The sequence below is a fragment of the Oncorhynchus tshawytscha genome, linkage group LG16 (genome assembly GCF_018296145.1).
Source record: "Oncorhynchus tshawytscha isolate Ot180627B linkage group LG16, Otsh_v2.0, whole genome shotgun sequence".
NCBI classification, from domain to species: Eukaryota; Metazoa; Chordata; class Actinopteri; order Salmoniformes; family Salmonidae; genus Oncorhynchus; species Oncorhynchus tshawytscha.
The window spans coordinates 59,792,679-59,812,071 of NC_056444.1; the positions used below are offsets into that span (position 1 = coordinate 59,792,679).

Below are 19,393 nucleotides of genomic sequence, written 5' to 3' on the forward strand. Positions count from 1 at the left end.
CAAATAATAGTTGCTGTTTTCTAACAGCAGGCATAGGAGAGAGAACATTTGGAGTGGTGCAGCGACCAGTCATCAACAACTATAAAGAACACAATCCCACAAAATGTTTGTGAGATTGTCGTTTGTCTCACATGTCCTTGTTTCAGCATATTAGTTTACACACAATATGAACTCAGCAGGTGTTCGAACAGAGGTGTTGAGCTATACGTAAGGGAGACATACTGACAACTGTAGAAACACGAGCGCAAATATAACTTCAGATCCACCTTCTATTCTCTACAAGTTAGGGAAACAAGTTGCTCTTACTTTCCGAAATGACAAATCACCAAAGAGATTAGACATGGAATACATTTTACAGCCATTTTTATTGACACTGCATGAATATCATTTAGCTGGAGAAACAGTTGACAAATGCATACATCTGAAGGAAAGGAATAGTCCACTGGGGAAGCAGTCGAGTGCTGGGTTGTATATTTGACCTTTTAATAAAACCCTGAATGATTATATCTGTTAGTAGTTATGAGGACTTTGCTGTAGCTGAGTTTGGCAATTCAAACATTTAAGTAAAAGGGGAGAGGATTGTTTAAATAAAGCACACAATCTTTAATGTATTGGAAAAAGTGCAGAGTGTACTTATCTACAGTATCACCTATTATACCCAATATACTCATCTGAATCAAAGTCCATTTTGTCTCCAATGGGTCTGGGTGTTCAAAGAAATTTCCGGAACACATCCGCCAAACATGCCTATGGTACATTACTGTATAAACTTAGCATTACACAGATTACTGCTATAAAAAAAAGATAATTTAAAAATGTTAAAGATAAAAGTAATGTTAAATGACATTAACTAGTGATGTACATTTATATCCTTCTTAATTTCAGGAAGATATGTAGACAGGAGATAAGACTCTTGTGGGGCTTCCAATGGACCAATCTGTTTGTTCCTAAAGTTTTCACTGAGGTCTGAAGTAAAAACATCCTCAAATAAGGGAAACTTGTCTCAAAGTGTGAAAGGCTAACACCAGTACACACGTTCACGTCCACTTAAACGATCCCACATTTCATCTGCCAAGCTACTGTTGATCAGTCACGTTGAGAAATCACTTCAAATAATACATTTGCTAAATTAGTCAAAGGCAAACGAAGAGCCCAACTTCACATGATCCAAGCTACCCTCATCTGGACCGTCACTCCAGTACACTTGGCCAGTTCTTCTTATAAAAACGGTAATGGCCGGGTAACGACGCCAGATAATTATTTGTGAGGAGTTTCCAGTCCATGTGAAACTCCGAGACCATTCTGATGAGCTTGGCCAGAGGGAATGGAAGAGTTTCACTCAGACTACCAACACTGCTGTTAGACCTTAGCCAGGGGGAGATTAGTTCTCAAACTAATTAATCCTCCCAAAGAGAATCCTCTGTTTCTTAGTGCATCTATAATCTCATATCTTAACAACATATCAAAGTGGAGTTAAGCCGGAATTACATCCACAAATCTAGCCATGGGGGGGTAATTGGGGATAGAGAAAGCAGCCAAAGTGACATTTGAAAGCGGGGCACAAAGCAGGCATCTAGCCAGTTCCTGGACAGCCTATTCAAGTTGACAGCAGATGCTCAAGCAGCCAAGGCCTCATCCTCTGCTGCAGTCACAGCCCTGGTGCTGGGTGCAAACTAAAAGAGCACAGAGATCTAACCCAGTGAGTCGAGACACCGGTGGTTTGGTCCAGTCCGCAATGCTAGTCAGACGATAGGCTATGCAATCTATTGAGGTTTTTGTCTAATTACTGTACTACTGGCTTTAGGATACTTGCTATTTTCCCAGACATATTCAACTGGACACAGCATCTATAATCTATGCCGGATGTAAATCTTTGACAATAATTTTGCTTCATATGCAATACTTCTAACTCAGAGACCGATAAATTACTACAGTTGATTTTTCATATTCATATATACAAGATTCATACAAAAAAAAAAAAACAAGAGTTGCAGAGTTTGAAGTTTAGCGAAATTAATACGAGTACAGGCAAAACACAACAGCTTAAGCCTCTCTGTATGAGTAAGCAGAATGTCTCGTTATTCACGACATTAAACAATCTCTTGAAGATGTGAACCAGTAATGCACTGTCCTAGAGATTTCCTGGCATCCTGGTTCCTGCCAGCGTTGCATTCTTCAGAGCACACCAGTGTGTGTGTGTGTGGGGGGGGGGGGAAGAGAGCAGAAAGAGCAGACAGAGCAGCCTGTCATAGAAGTCAGGCCACAATATGCTATTTTTCTCAAGAGTTACAGAAAGAACCAAGACATGTTACAATAAGTACATTCAGTTGTAAAGCAGTTGCAAAATAACTAACCCCCCCTTCCCCTCTCTCCATTTCTCTGCGTTCCCGGCCAGAAGTTCAGTCAGTCAGCATGGATGAGTAGTGTTCTCTTATTAGCCACAGAAACAGGTGATGAGAGTGAAGGAGAAGTGCTGGTCGGCAGGACTGGGTCCAGTCTTTTAGCCCATGGCTGAGCCAGCTCCATAACTTGAGTCTTTACTTAAACGGACAATCTCCTGAGACAGAACTTCAAGATCCTAAAAAAAAAGACAAACACATAAATTGCTATTTTAATACCACAAAGCTGGGTACAAACAACAACCTCTGCTAATTTCAGGCAGCTTCATATGTAACTGCAAGACATTTCTTTCATCATGCATCCTCTTCCATTCTGATGTACTTCAGCTACGGACTACTGAACTTCAGAGAGTTGATTCAAGGTGTTGGGAAAGAACTGTAACAGTGACAATTATAGCGTGGAGGGTGCGGGGGAGCCATTAGACAGACGGACTCGGGTTCAGCTGCAATCTCCTCCCATAAAAAGCCAACGTTCCCATCCTCTGTGTGCTCACTAAAGCAAGAGCCATGAAATATTAACAGGCCTGTTTGTTTCTGGGCTGGCGGCCCCAACAGGCACTAAATATTCATGAGCTCGCTGCCCGCCGCTGCCCCTGGAATCCAGAGAGAAGATGGGGGCAACCAGGAGCCTGCCTGCCCATCTGCAGGTTCACCAGTAGCGAACACAACCGTCTTGCACTTCCGCCATGGCGCCCTGTCATTCTGCTCTGGTGGGCTGTGACACTGCTTCATCATGTTCTAGTGCATGATTAGGAGCCCATGCCTGAAGGGCTGCTTGGTAGCAGGAGGGAGGGAAGGGGGTGGGTGGAAAGGCATGAGCAAAGGAGAAGGAGGAGAGGGATGGGGGCAGCTACACATGGTTGCTCTCCCCTTGAGCACCCTCTTATCTGTTTAAATCAGATCAAGATTTTTCTCATTTAAATTTGGATAAAAGCAAACCGTTATGTTGCTGTTAACAAGCATGGTACAACTGCCACCAGCGTTGGGATGCTCATGTCAGAGCCTGCAGCCGCTTCTTCCAGCTGCCATGTAAAGGCTTTGTGACTGAATGACAATTCTCCATGTCTCATTCTTGGATGAGTAATTTTGTATACAGTCTATCCCTTGGCATATTTTTGGGCACTGTAATTGAGCTCCTATCTGCATAAAACCAATGCATGAAGTTCTCAGAAAATGTATCATGCATAAATTATTATATTTTACGATGACAACGTCAAAGAGGATCATCGGCACGGCTGTCTATAAATAAAAAATTTAAAAAGTGTATATTTCTTCATTTTGGATATCGAAGAGGACTACAACAGAATTTCAGGCTAGCTTTATTTTTACGCAGAGCCAGAGTGCCTGCAAGTCCTATCCTAGATTTCTCGGGTGTCTTCCAAGCCAAAGTTTAAGCCGGGTGTTTGTGTAACCTACAACTCCCCATGGGCACGCAGCACTCCTACACACCACACAGCCAAGGATCCAGACTGTCTCCAAGACCGACTTCAGCATTACACCCCCTCACTGTAGCTAACCAGCTTACACACACACACACACACACACACACACAAAAATATTAAACACAGACATCTCACAGTATTACTGATGCAACACTAAACAGAGCAGGGTCAGTTACCACTCAGTATGGACAGTGGAAAGAGCCCTCCCCCCATTACTTCACCACAGTTCGTCAAAAGGCCAGGAGACATTTGATAGGTTCGTGTTCTGAGGTAAAAATCTGCATGAAGATAGAAACACCACACTGTAATCCCATCAAACACATGAGACTGCGCCACCATGCTTTGCTTGGAGGAGACCCATTTCTATTTCTGCATAGAAAACCATTTGAACATTAAGGAGCGCCCACGCCTTGGCCTGTGATGAATACTCCCCCCCCATGATGCGCTAGTCTCAGAGCTGGACGACAGCAGCACACAGGCAGGCATGCCACCTACACACGCACAGTCACACTGACTACACACACATCACCCAGTCAGTGGTCATTGGTATGGATCCCCACACTTTAACTACAGGCCCCAGGGATGTCCACAGGTTCTGAACCACTTAAAAACACATCCAATGTGTTTACGGAACACAAATCATTTAATTCACTAGCATGACCACCACCCTCAACAGTTTCCCCAACCCAGCCTACCTTCTGTAGCGTACAGCAGCCTACCTTCTGTAGCGTACAGCAGCCTACCTTCTGTAGCGTACAGCAGCCTACCTTCTGTAGCGTACAGCAGCCTACCTTCTGTAGCGTACAGCAGCCTACCTTCTGTAGCGTACAGCAGCCTACCTTCTGTAGCGTACAGCAGCCTACCTTCTGTAGCGTACAGCAGCCTACCTTCTGTAGCGTACAGCAGCCTACCTTCTGTAGCGTACAGCAGCCTACCTTCTGTAGCGTACAGCAGCCTACCTTCTGTAGCGTACAGCAGCCTACCTTCTGTAGCGTACAGCAGCCTACCTTCTGTAGCGTACAGCAGCCTACCTTCTGTAGCGTACAGCAGCCTACCTTCTGTAGCGTACAGCAGCCTACCTTCTGTAGCGTACAGCAGCCTACCTTCTGTAGCGTACAGCAGCCTACCTTCTGTAGCGTACAGCAGCCTACCTTCTGTAGCGTACAGCAGCCTACCTTCTGTAGCGTACAGCAGCCTACCTTCTGTAGCGTACAGCAGCCTACCTTCTGTAGCGTACAGCAGCCTACCTTCTGTAGATGCATGTTCTTTGTCAGCTGTTCCTCCAACATGTTCTGCAGCTTCTTGTTCATCTCCCGCAAGTTCTCGTCCCCAGGCTTCACCAGGTCCCGGAGCACAGAGCCCAGACCATGTCCATGGCCCCCCACCTGGCCCCCGTGATTGGCCACTGCCACCGCACCATGTGCACCATGTGCTGCAGGGGAGAGAGGGAACAAATCATACCAACCTCCGGCATGCTTCATTAAACTAGAGTGTTTGACAAACCCAGGGAAAAACCTAGGGCCCTAGTTATAACGGGCCCATGAATTATATCTAATGAACATTGTTATTTGTAACAAGACGCATGCAATTCTTTCAATGTGAATTATTGTTGTATCAATGTTCAATGGGTTACAGGAATTGAGCAGGACTTCTCTCTAATCCACATTATCTAATGAAATTGTATGTCTCTAGTAAAAATAGAATTGTTTGCTGTACAGTGCCTTCATAAAAAGTATTCATACCCCTAGAGTTATTACACATGTTGTTGTGCTATAGCCTGAATTCAAAACCGATTAAATATGTTTTTCCTCACCCATCGACACACAATACCCCATAATGAGAAAGTGAAAACATGATTAAAAAAAACATGTATTGAAAATGAAATACAGAAACCTCTCATTTACATAAGTATTAATTCCCCTCAGTCATGTTAGAATCACCTTTGGCAGTGATTACAGTGGTGAGTATTTCTGGGCAAGTCAAAAGAGCTTTGCACACCTGGATTGTACAATATTTCTCAATTATTATTTTAACTATTCATGCTCTGTCAAATTGGTGTTAATCATTGCTAGACAACCATTTAAGTCTTGCCATAGATTTAAGCCCATTTAAGTCCAAACTAACGCGGCCACTCAGGAACATTCACTGTCTTCTTGGTAAGCAACTCCAGTGTAGATTTGGCCTTGTGTTTTAGATTGTCCTGCTGAAAGGTGAATTAATCTCCCAGTGTCTGGTGGAAAGCAGACAACTAGGTTTTCCTCTAGGATTTTACTTGTGCTTAGCGCCATTCCATTTCTTTTTATCCTGAAAAACTCCCACGTACATAACAATAACAAGCATTCCAATAACATTCCAATGTGTTGTATTGGATTTGCTCCAAACATAACTTTTTGTCCTAAATACAACAGTGTTAATTACTTTGCCACATTACCTTAGTTCCTTCTTGCAAACAGGATGCATGTGTTGGAATATTTTTTTATTCTGTACAGGCTTCCTTTTCACCATGTCAACTAGGTTAGTATTGTGGACTAACTACAATGTTGATCCATCCTCAGTTCGCCCCCATCACAGCCTAAACTGTTTTAAAGTCACAAAATCCCTGAGCGGTTTCCTTCCTCTCCGGCAACGGATCTAGGAAGGAAGCCTGTATCTTTGTAGTAACTGTGTGTATTGATACACCATCCAAAGTGTAATTAATAACTTCACCATTCTCAAAGGGATATTCAATGTCTGCTTTGTCTACAAATAGGTGACCTTCTTTGAAAGGCATTGGAAAACCTCCTTGGTCTTTGTGGTTAAATCTGTGTTTGCAGTGAGGGACTGCTTGACTAAAGGGCCTTACAGATAATTGTATGTGGGGCACAGAAATGAGGCAGTCATTAAAGAAAATGATGCTAAACACTATTATTACACACAGAGTGAGTCCATGCAACTGGAGGCTAATTTTTACTCCTGAACTTATTTAGGCTCGTCATAAAAGGGGTTGAAAACTTTAACTCGACATTTCATCTTTTAATTTTGTATTATTTGTCCCGTCCCCCCCCAAAAAAAAAAAATCCACTTTGACATGGGGTATAGTGTGTCTGGGTCAGTGCCCAAAAATGTCAAAATAAATAATATTTATAATAATATTTGGACTGTAACACAACAAATGTGGATAAAGTCAAGGCGTTTGAATACTTTAAGTTTTGATTTATTTAACTAGGCAAGGTACTGGATCTGTGTTGAGTTCTGGTGCATCCAAGACTGATGCCGGATCATACCAGTTCAAACATAGGTGGTGGCAGTGCTATGCTTCTCTGCTCAATGCAGTACTTGTCCCACCTCTCGAGTGGTCTGCAAGCTCAATTACACTGGTTACAATGTTGTACATGTTCATGATTGTTTTAAATGCAGCAGTATCATCCATTCATTAGCCTACATCAATCACTCGAGAATCTCACTCCTGCCTTGATAACATTATGTCAGCTGCTCCATTTCTATGGATTGTAGTCTGTTCTGGGTGGGGTACAGCCAGCTGTAAGATCCCTGGTTAGGTAACCTCAAACCGCTCAACAATTTCCTAGAGGCCTTGGAGCAAATATCTGTCTGACTAATGAGAAACTGTTCCTCACGTCTGACAGCATTTCAAACGACAACGCTGCAGTTGCTCTACAAGACAGGTATACATTTGATGCCAAACAACGACAGTCGAGATGAAATACTGAACCTCACGTGTGATAATGAGTTTAGGTCTTCTAGTGTACCCATAGCGCAGTTCAAGACTTAAAGCATAACATTTTCAGGTTTATTATAACTAGGGCATACCCATTTCTAAAGTGTTACAGGTTCAAACAAAGTGTTCGAATTACCAAAGCTTCTGGAAGTTTAAGTTAAAGGAGTGAAATTGAGTTATGCAATGAAACATTAGAGTTGAGCAACTGTCCCCCTAAACGCAGTTGGCTTTACCTAAAGATCATGGCAGCAGTCATTGGCGTGATATTGTAACTGGACAAGCTTACGGTGTGATTAATTGAGAACATATTTTCTATAGGTAAGTGACAACACATTGTCAATGGAAACATTAGTTCCAACCTTGCTTGGCATTTCACTCACCCGTGCAGACAGACAGTAAACAACAAATTTCTTTCTATCATTGCTATAATACAGTACAGAAATGCTACGGTCCTGACTTTAAAAAGGTCACCCTTATATTCATGTGATTGTTCTAAGAAATGAACTTAATTGACAAATTAAAAGAAAATATAAAACAAACCTCTAAAGCTATACATGAACATAGCCTAGATATACTTGTTCTCCAAACCAATCTCTTCTTCTGGGACTAGTGCTGAGTGCAGTGAGGGGAGACTCAGTTGACTCAGAGCAGAATAACATAACCCAAACTGACATCTGCAACACTGGCTCGCTGATGCTGAAAGCCAGGCTGAGATCACAGCTGGAAGATAGACATTCTCAACTCCCTTTAACCAATGATACCTCTAGTCAGGGGCGGCAGGTAGCCTAGCAGTTAAGAGGGTTGGACCAGTAACCGAAAGGAGTTGACTAGGTGAAAAATCGGTCTGTGTCCTTGAGCAAGGCACTTAACCCTAATTACTCCTGTAAGTCGTTCTCGGATTAGCTAAAATGTAGTCAATTAGTTATTCTACTTTGCCCTGGTATGGGAAGAATTCTACAGACATTGAAAAAAAACACCAGTCTCCCTAATAGGTGACAATTTCTTTTCTCATCTTGAATCATGGAAACCTTCCAGGTCTTTCTTCCCCTAAGAGCAGTGTGCTGCAGAAGTGCACTGATATGCCAACATGGCTGAACAGTAACGTTACTAATCTAAGTGGTCCTGCTGCTACTGAACTGCTGAAGCAACACAGTGAGCCGTGGCTGGCTGCCACCACACAGCTACTACAACTGCAGCCCTGCCTGCTGCCAGAGTCACTACAACTAACTGCAGCTCTGCCTGCTCTCAACTCCCACAGGATCACAGTGTGCTAAGTGGAAACACTGACAGGAAAAATACAGGCTAGATCTATAGAAATGTAGCCCTGCCTGTTTAAAGTGTATGCGTCATTTCTTGTAATGTACCCCCTCGTCCATTACAGGTGTCATTCCCAGTGATGAATCGCTCATTTGCAAGAGAGTTACAATGCTCACTTAAAAACAACTTCATCATTAAACGACTTTGTGCGGAGCAATCCCAAGACAAGTTTTCCATTAAACAAGTTCAGAAAATAGAATAACCATCAAGTAATTTGACAACACATTTCCCAAGTCTTAACCTATTGTTATTAATTACAACCTATAAACGTCAACTTGAAGGCTGCTTTATAACGGACTCATATCCTAACATTCTTGAAGGTTGTGAAGTTCCTGGAGTTCTCCATGCAGAACAAACAGTGTTGGATGAAAAGGTTAGAGGCTACGTCACAGTGGGAGCAGCCGTGTACAATACTAGGTGAGAGGCAGGGGTTACAGACTGCAGCAGTAGGAAACTTACCCAAGCTGACTTCTCCAGCAGGGAAGAGCACTTAGCCAGGAGAGGAAGCTCATCTACAAATAAACTCCCTGTCCAACTCCACACATGACTGCAGCATTGAATCTGACTGCTCAATTAACCAACTCCCACAATCCCTTCTACACTCTCCATCGCTCTCTCCATCACCAGACTGCAGTCTTACACATCTCGTCAAGACACTTCCTCCATTACACTAACTGATAGATAGAGATAGATAGAGAAATGAAGTAGAACAGAGTGCCAGTGTGCTCCTCCACAGAAGCCCAATGAACTGATTCAGAGATGGTTCATCAACATGCTGGTAACGTGTGGAGAGTTTGTGAATCATTATCCATCAAGCCCTCTCATAAGATCTCAGTGAACAAAATAAGCTGAGGAAAGCAGGTTGGAACCATTTGAAAAAAGATTAATCAAAGAACTGTCACTGTGCACACCACCAGTTTACAGCAGCACAAGTGTTTACATTACCATTAGCTACAAGAACATGATGTGGTGTCATTTAGTTGCTGATGGGACTATGTTATGACGCAAGGTGCAGCAGAGCAGACAGACAGCAGTAGGCTGTGTTGACCAGGTAGGCAGTCTGGCAGGCACTGTAACATTACTGTGTGCGCCTCCCATCTCACCAGCAGGGCTGAGGTCTCAGTCGGCTGCTGCATTATTGAATATGTGCTGGGTTCACTCAGGCATGTCTGCACCCTGAATCATTTAAATCCTGCCAATGTCAGCTCTCATCTAGCACCGTGTCCTACTGCCTGCTTTCTGGAGGCTAGGCCCTTCATTTTTCCACAGCCTTCTCTGCGGATCTCTCGGATGCTGTTATGGGGGGGGGGTATTTACCAAAGATATTTGCCACTGCTGTCCCACCCGGTCTCCTGATGTTGAACCAAGAAATAGCTGCACTAACATTACACAGTACGCCTGGCTGTAAATATGCCCATTGTATGACCATTCTAGGGATGCGAAGGTGCATAAAGATGGCAGCCCCCATGTACTTTATACAAATGCCTTGTTTGCTAAGTTCGCCGTATGTTATACTGAACAAAAATAAAGCACAACAGGCAACAATTTCAAAGATCTTACTGAGTTACAGTTCATATAAGGAAATCAGTCAATTTAAATAATTTCATTAGGCCCTAATCTATGGATTTCCCATGACTGGGAACATAGATTTGCATCGGTTGGTCACAGATACCTTAAAAACCAGTCTGTATCTGGTGACCACCATTTGCCTTACACAGCACGACACATTCTCCTTAGCAGACTGTTGAATGTTGTCCCACTCCTCTTCAATGGGTGTGCGAAGTTGCTGGATATTGGCGGGAACTGGAACACATCGATCCTGAGCATCCCAAACATGGGTGACGTGTGGTGAGTATGCAGCCCGTGGAAGAACTGTGACATTTTCAGTTTCCAGGAATTGTGTACAGATCCTTGCGACATGCATTATCGTGCTGAGACGAGGTGATGGCTGCGGATGAATGGCACAACAATGGGCCTCAGGATCACAGTATCTCTGTGCATTCAAATTGACATCAATAAAATACAATTGTGTTCATTGTCAGGCAAACTGCTCGCCCACACGTGGTTTGTGATTGTGAGGCCAGTTGGAAGTACTGCTAAATTCTCTAAAATGACATAGGACGTGACACACCTGTCAGGTGGATGGATTATCTTGGCAAAAAGGATATGCTTACTGACAGGGATGTGAACAAAATATGAAAGAAATAAGCTTTTGTGCGTATGGAAAATTTCTGGGATCTTTTATTTCGGCTCATGAGAACTTTACATGTTGCGTTTATATTTTTGTTCAGTGTACATTGCCCTCAGTTTTGTATTGGCATTAGCACAGTATAGAATTATCCCAGTTCTAGCTCCAAGACAACGGCAATTAGAAAAAATTGTGCTGATTTGCTGGCCCATTGAACCAAGTCGCGCGGCAGTAGTTTAAAAAGTCTGTCCATAGTGCTAAAACGAAGACGCCATATCTGAATTTCTCCATCTTTATGCACCTTCGCCATAAACATCAGGTTGAGTGTCTGCTTTCATGTGCGCCCCTTTGACAGACGTGAACATGTTAATATCTAGCAACGCTACAAACTGTTTTAAATAAGTGTCACAAAACACACTCATAAAATGCCTCAAAATATATCAAGTCATGTTCACGAGCAACCTTGTAAAATGTTTACACAATGTAGTATTTGAATAGACTAAAATACTGCCATCACTCCAGCTAAATGAAAACATGCAACTAGCCAGTAGCAATATGTAAGCAAGAACCCCCTCCCCCGAAAATACCTAAAAGTTGTGCTAGCTCTCATATCTCACACCTATTTTCCCTTTAAAAATATCAGATAAAGAAATGTTTTCTTCTTCACCCTTCTGTTTACGCAGTCTGACAAGCCCAGACAACTGGAGACCTTCAGCTTTTATAGCACAACATTTACAATTAGAAGAAACTGGCCATAATGGAATCTAGCCTGGCATTAAAATGTTAAATCAGTCAGTCATGAAATTAAAACAGGAGGAGAGCACACAGACAGTGGTAGAAGGGAAAGCTCTTCTCTTATAAGCAGGGGATAAGAAGTCTAACCAACTTCCGCTAAATGGGGATGACTGTGTGAAACACAGTAATTACCATCATCTTGTGGTTCTAAACAAAGGTTGTTACAGGGCACAGGATGTACTACGCATCCTACCTCCACCCCTCTGTAAACTGGCATCAGTGTGTGTGTCCTAAATAGTGTTGTCACAATAACAGAATTTTTACTTCGATACCAGGTTTAGTATGAAGATACCAAAACAATACCCCGGGGTGGGGGGGGCATTAGCCTGTCGCAGAATGGCACTTAGTCCAGACAGATATTGAGTTCAATATAATTACATTACATTTTTGTATGCATTAATGAATCAAATTATACAATCAATTTGACATTGGTAAAAAAACAAAAACTAATCTCTAATGGGCAACACTCTCTACACTGGGCAACTCAATATGTAGCCTATGCACAATACAGATGAATGTATGTTCAATAAGTGTGTGCATGCATCAAGTTGAGCTTGTTTTGGCTGATTTCATGGGGCTACAGATGAAGAGAGAAAAATATATGTTTCCCTTCCATTTGAGACTTATTTTATTGTACTGATTAGCATAGAAGAAGCAATCTCTTACATGATAAAAGTGCTGTCGAAGACCCGTGACCTCATTAACACACAGCTCCAGCAAAGGCGGTGCAGTATGACGATAGGCAGAAACTGCTTCTCCAATAGAAATCCTGAGCACACTTGGAAGAGATGTGATGTCGACATTGGCTAGCTAAGCTCACGCATAGAAACGCATTGGGTCTAACAGTTGTCTCGCGTCGAATTGAATCAAACCCCGGCCTGGTCTGTTTCGAAAACGTTCCCGGAAGTCTTGCGATTTCACCTCTACCTTACCTGACACCCTAGACCCACTTCAACTTGCTTACCACCCCAATAGATCCACAAACGATGCAGTCACCATCGCACTGCACACTGGCCTCTCTCATCTGGACAAGAGGAATACCCATGTAAGAAAGCTGTTCATTGACTATACCTCAGCTTTCAACACCATAGTACCTTCCAAGCTCATCATTAAGCTCGGGGCCCTGGGTCTGAACCCCGACTAAGTGAATGAAAAGTTTTTGGTCACAATCAGTTTTGAAATCAGCAATATTTTACATATCACAAACAAGGTACTAGGGGTAGTGAACTGATCTCAGCTTCAGCAGTAAGCGAGCAAGGAAAGTTAGCCTACAAAGTTGGATGCTACCGGTATCTTCTTGCACTGTCAAGTGTTATATCCTGTAATGGACATTGCGAACAGTAATTAACAGTTTCAACATTGCTACATGGCGTGTTGCATTATTCAAGTGTGTCAACTTCTGTGCAGCATAAGTGGTGACACAGCCCAGACTCCCAGTGAGTGCAGTGGTTTTTCAGAACAGAATAGAGCTGGCAATGACTAAAGTGGAGCAGCCGCAGTAAGCTCGCTCTATAAGGGGACATCGGCTGCGCTGATAGACTTGATCCTCAAATCAGTAGATAACGTGAGACACATTTTACAGAAATACCGAAGGGTAAACATACATAAAAGTACCAAAGTTTCAGTAAACCATGCAACACTCATGTCACATCTCTTGTCTACTACATCCTAAAACATACTGTAATAATTGTACTACATACTATTTAGAATGTACTATTTAGTGAAAATTAATGCAGTAAGCCACAAATATCAACATACGCCATACGTTAATTTTTGGTGCAGCCCATCCCCTTCTTTGAATATCAGCTGTTGTCAAACACACGTGGGTCCGGAAAGATGATCATCTTCCTCCAGAGCAGCAAATTTTACTAGATGAAAAGCCCAAATGGAGTATGACATCCTGGCATTTAAAGCATACTACATTTTCGAAATGTCATACCATAACACGACATTCTTTTACTTTTAGATGTGTGTATTGTTAGATTCGACTACACCGTTGGAGCTAGGAAGCATTTCTCTACACCCGCAAATAACATCTGAGAAATATTGATTTGATGTTGTCATTTTCGCATACCCAAAATGCCTACTATTTAGAACCCAAGTACGGCTATTAGGACATAACCAGTGTCAAGGAGCATGTACCAAGCACTGTGGAAAGAGATTAGGGCCTTTGGAAGATTATTTCTTTATTAAACCTCCACTCAGCGCTGAGACAGAAAGCACTACGGACCATGGAACTTCTATAGTAGGCCTAATGGAAGTAAACATAGATTGGCATGTTTTTACACTCTACTTCATTGCATTATATCCAATGAAAAAATCTGCTATGATCTAAGCCTGTTCATATTCAAGCCATTCAATTTTATTTTTGCAGTCTTTCCTTTGGCAAAAAAAAAAGAAAAAAAAAAAGAAATCCCTATTGAAAGACAAGTTGCTTTGAGAAACTTATCTGCTGTGATTGAGCCTTTCTTTTTATGGAGTTTTGAAACACTAGACTACTGCAGTATTGCTGAAGTCACAGATCATCCCTCTCCATTGCCGGTGGTTTAGCTTACTTTTAAGGAATATGAAAGATGCAGTGGCCTCATGCATTCCAACAGCGCACCAGTTCCAAAACAAACAATTCCCCATTTCTCTCGCTCCCTCTCTTTGAGATTCCTTTAACTGGGTTATAGGAGGAGGCACGGAAAGGGCGCATTAGACAAATAAAAAAATGTTTTCAATATGAGAGCTAACTGTTCAAAGTTAAGCTTTAAACGTTGAGGTGTTTTAGAACAGTGTGGCGTAAACACATTCCTAGGTTCAGAAAGGCTTTCCCTTCTAGAAACTGTGTACTCTGTATGCCTTGGCCTATATGAAAGTCTTATTAATTCAATCATTGTAGTAGTTACAGCTAAGGGCACTGCATCTACAAAGAAAAAGCTAATGAAACCATTAACTTTGACGTAGCATATCGGATGGGACCAATACGACATATGAGGGTTAACGAGCGTTTTATTCGAGAGTGAACTGCCTCAAATATTTTTTTTTAATAGTGCTTTCCTAAAAGGCATACACTTGAGGGTGCCCTTTGAGTGCAGTGCAGCCCTATCCCGAAAGCCTGATGATATCAGTGAGCTTGAGTGCCTGCATGCTCACGAGGAAGGCAGTCAGACAGAGACACAAGTCTGAGCACTTCAGACAAGTCCAGGTACTGAAACTGGGTCAGTCTCCATTCCAAAGCTTACGATACATTTCATAGCCCATCTACATCAGTTTAATGTGAAATATCGCTATAGTTTACATTTTGGATCTGCAAAATCTGCTATTTTGATTTGAGTTTCTGAAACTTTGTCTTTACTCGTGTCTAAACACCACAGCTAGCATGCTTGTAGTAAATGCATTACTCACAGTGCTAATCCTAAGGTAATCATATTTCATTCTAGTTTGTTTTGTAAACTCTGCCAGTTCCATATGGCAATTATCACCAAACTATAAATCATGCCTCATGGATTAGCATAGAAGCAGGATAATATGGAGGGGACATTATGTGCTAATCTGGTTGAGGAGAGTAGCAGAACAGGTTGCAGAGGAATCTTAAAAACACAGCCAGCCAAAACACCCCAATCTTTAAAGAGAAACTCATAAAATGTTAAGCAGAGCCCACAGCTCAGATCATAGAGTTATTAGATTGAACAAAGTGTATCTGAGCGCTCCAATAGCGGCAAACTTAAAATAGAATTATTATAAATAGCACCGGTGAAACATTTACGAGTGGATTATAAAAGCAAGACAGTGAAACAGGTTCAAATGTAATAATAGAATTGAATAACTTCCCAACTGTGAAAGAGTGGGACAGTGTCTATTTATGCAAGCTGTTAACATAGGTTCTTTTCAGTAAAATACTGTTTCTATATTGAACAAAAATAGTTGAAAAAAACTCTGCAAAATCTGTGTTACAATTCATATAATGAAATCAGTCAATTTAAATTAATTAATTAGGGCCTAACCTATGGATTTCACATGACTGGGCAGGGGAACAGCCATTGGGAAGCCAGGCCCAGCCAACCAGACTGAGTTTTTCCTCAAAAAAAGGGCTTTATTACAGACAGAAATACTTCTCAGCAGCACCCCAACTCAGACAATCCCGCAGGTGTAGAAGCCGGATGTGGAGGTCCCAGGCTGGCGTGGTTACACATGGTCATAGGTTGTGAGGCTGGTTGGATGTAAATGACGTTGGAGGTGGCTTATGGTAGGGAAATTAACCTTAAATTATCTGGCAACAGCTCTGATGGACATCTCTGTAGTCAGCATGGCAATTACATGCTCCCTCAATTTGAGACATCTGGGACCTCCCGAGTAGCGCAGTGGTAGCTATGCCACTAGAGATTCTGGGTTCGAGTCCAGGCTCTGTCGCAGACGGCCGCAACCGGGAGACCCATGGAGCAGCACACAATTGGCCCAGCGTCGTCGGGATAGGGGAGGGCCTGGCCGGCAGGGATGTCCATGTCCCACCACACACTAACGACTCCTGTGGCGGACCGGGCACAGTGCACACTGACACGGTCGCCAGATGTACGGTGTTTCCTCCGACACATTGGTGCGACTGGCTTCCGGGTTATAACATTTGAGATGTCTTTTACATTGTGTTATGTGACAAAACTGTACATTTTAGAGTGGCCTTTTAATTGTCCCCAGCACAAGGTGCACCTGTGTAATGGTCATGCTGTTTAATCAGCTTCTTGATGTGCCATATCTGTCAGGTGGATGGATTATCTTGGCAAAAGGAGATATGCTCACTAACAGGGAAGTAAACAAATGTGTACACCGAACTTGAGAAATAAGCTTTTGGTGCTTATGGAACATTTCTGGGATCTTTTATTTCAGCTCATGAAACATGGGACCAACACTTTACATGTTGTGTTTATATTTTTGTTCAGTATAGTTTTACCCTCAAGACATGAAACAAGATGTACTGGAATAATAGAGAGTCAACTCATCTTTTGAGTGTTCTCTGGTTTTGGTTCATACATTCAACCTCACAAATCTTGTAGAGGTCGAGTCCCCATCAGGACGGTTGAGCTAACGTAGGCTAATGCAATTAGCCTGAGGCTGTAAGTAACAAGAACATTTCCCAGGACATAGACATATCTGATATTGGCAGAAAGCTTAAATTGTTAACCTAACTGCACTGTCCAATTTACAGTAGATATTACTGTGAAATAATACCATGCTATTGTTTGAGGAGAGTGCATAATTTTGAACCTGAAAAGTTATAAATAAACCAATTAGGCACATTTGGGAAGTCTTGATACAACATTTTGAACAGAAATGCAATGGTTCATTGGATCAGTTTAAAACTTTGCACATACACTTGCCATCTAGTGGCCAAAATCTAAATTGTGCCTGGGCTGGAATAATACATTATGGCCTTTCTCTTGCATTTCAAAAGATGGTACAAAAAAAAAAAAAGTTTTTTTTCTTTGTATTATCTTTAACCAGATTGAATGTGTTATATTCTCCTACATTCATTTCACATTTCAACAAGCTTCAGTGTTTCCTTTCAAATGGTACCAAGAATATGCATATCCTTGCTTCAGGTCCTGAGCTACAGGCAGTTAGATTTTGGTATGTCATTTTAGGCGGAAATTGGAAAAAAAAAGTGTCAGATCCATAAGAAGTTTTAGATTCACGATTCAAAATAAATTGAGCGAAGAGCGAAAGAACTCTGAACTCCCTAGGTGGGCTACATTTCAGCAGACAAAATAATCCCATTTTCAAGTAAATCTTAGATGGCTTTACACTGTACATAACAGTTCAATAGACAAACTATAATGTAGGCATACATACAGTGGGGCAAAAAAGTATTTAGTCAGCCAACAATTGTGCAAGTTCTCCCACTTTAAAAGATGAGGCCTGTAATTTTCATCATAGGTAAAAAAAAGTCTTTCAGCATGACAATGATCCCAAACACACCGCCCAGGCAATGAAGGAGTGGCTTCGTAAGAAGCATTTCAAGGTCCTGGAGTGGCCTCGCCAGTCTCCAGATCTCAACCCCATAGAAAATCTTTGGAGGGAGTTGAAAGTCCGTGTTGCCCAGCAACAGCCCCAAAACATCACTGCTCTAGAGGAGATCTGCATGGAGGAATGGGCCAAAATACCAGCAACAGTGTGTGAAAACCTTATGAAGTCTTACAGAAACCATTTGACCTCTGTCATTGCCAACAAAGGGTATATAAAAGTATTGAGATAAACATTTGGTCAATAACAAAAACTTATTTTCCACCATAATTTGCAAATAAATTCATTAAAAATCCTACAATGTGATTTTCTGGATTTTCTTTTCAAATTTTGTCTGTCATAGTTGAAGTGTACCTATGGTGAAAATTACAGGCCTCATCTTTTTAAGTGGGAGAACTTGCACAATTGGTGGCTGACTAAATACTATTTTGCCCCACTGTATTCCTGTCAGTGAAAAACAAGTATCACATCTAAAGGAGGGGAAAACCAGTTCAACAAGGCAAGGAGACAGAGACAGATGGTTACCTATCCTGCTGTCCATGACATAGGTCTCGATGATGGCACTCTTCTTACAGATGTCATCAGCCATGGAGGAGCAGCTGACCTCTAGGTGTTTAACCTGCAGCATATTAGACACACACATTAGATACACCTAAAGAGATAACCCCACAGCTGGTTTACTGAGAAAAGGGGCACCAAATGTCAACACAAAGGACCTGTCACAGCTACTAGCATGTATATCAATCATCTCTCACACCCAGACCAGGCAGGCAGCAAGTGTGAATAGATCATATGATCTGGGGAAGAACATCAAGGCACAAAAACAAGTAATAGCAGCAGATCCCTGTCCAGTGTAGCCATATTTTGGTGAATTTGATATAAAGTCACCAGTAAAAGATGGTTTCACAATTTAATTGGAAATAAAATCTATTCTAGTGGTAAGAAAAAAGGATTAATGAATGCCCATAAATTGCAGTGAAGAACATTATCATTATCTCACAACTATCTGTCATGTCAGTTTCTTCCCAAATAATATTGACAGTTCAGGTTGATTATTTTTTTTAAATTGTGTTTGGTTTCATTTGATATTACATTCATACTATTAACTGTAATTTAGTTGTACAACCATACACTCCCCACCTTGTTTACTAAAATGTGTGAATTTGGCTCAACACTGCAGCATTTTTATTTGATTAAATGTTTATGAAGCGACAGTATAGAAATGTCACCTTTTATTCCAGTTTTTTTTCATACATATCTGATTTACCATTTAGAAATGAAAGCACATCTCGTATCTAATAGCACCATTTGAAGACTTTTTCATAAATATTTTGACAAGATATTTCTGAACATTTCTACATTAATGTGGATGCTACCATGATTATGGATAATAATGATGAGTGAGAAAGAATATCACCCCAAATACTACATTTTAAGTGATTTTGTACAAATACTTAGAAGGGAAAAAACTACTTACAAAAAATGGTGGGGAGTAGATACATAAAGTGCTTTAATTTCCAAACGGTAATACAGATAC

At 41.6% G+C, this 19,393-nt stretch overlaps 1 protein-coding gene across 6 annotated transcripts in view; it reads right to left on the reverse strand.

Annotated features, from left to right (window-relative positions):
* Window positions 1-346: 346 nt before the first annotated feature.
* LOC112232630 (GRIP1-associated protein 1) overlaps window positions 347-19,393 on the reverse strand; it is a 40,487-nt gene continuing 21,440 nt past the window's right edge. For all 6 annotated transcript variants that reach the window (XM_024399784.2, XM_024399782.2, XM_024399786.2 and 3 more), the window contains 3 exons: window positions 18,382-18,475; window positions 5,089-5,273; window positions 347-2,578 (listed from right to left, as the gene is read on the reverse strand). In XM_024399784.2, the coding sequence (XP_024255552.2) occupies window positions 2,501-2,578; window positions 5,089-5,273; window positions 18,382-18,475 (357 nt within the window). In that variant the 3' untranslated portion in view covers window positions 347-2,500. The remainder of the gene's footprint in view (window positions 2,579-5,088; window positions 5,274-18,381; window positions 18,476-19,393) is intronic.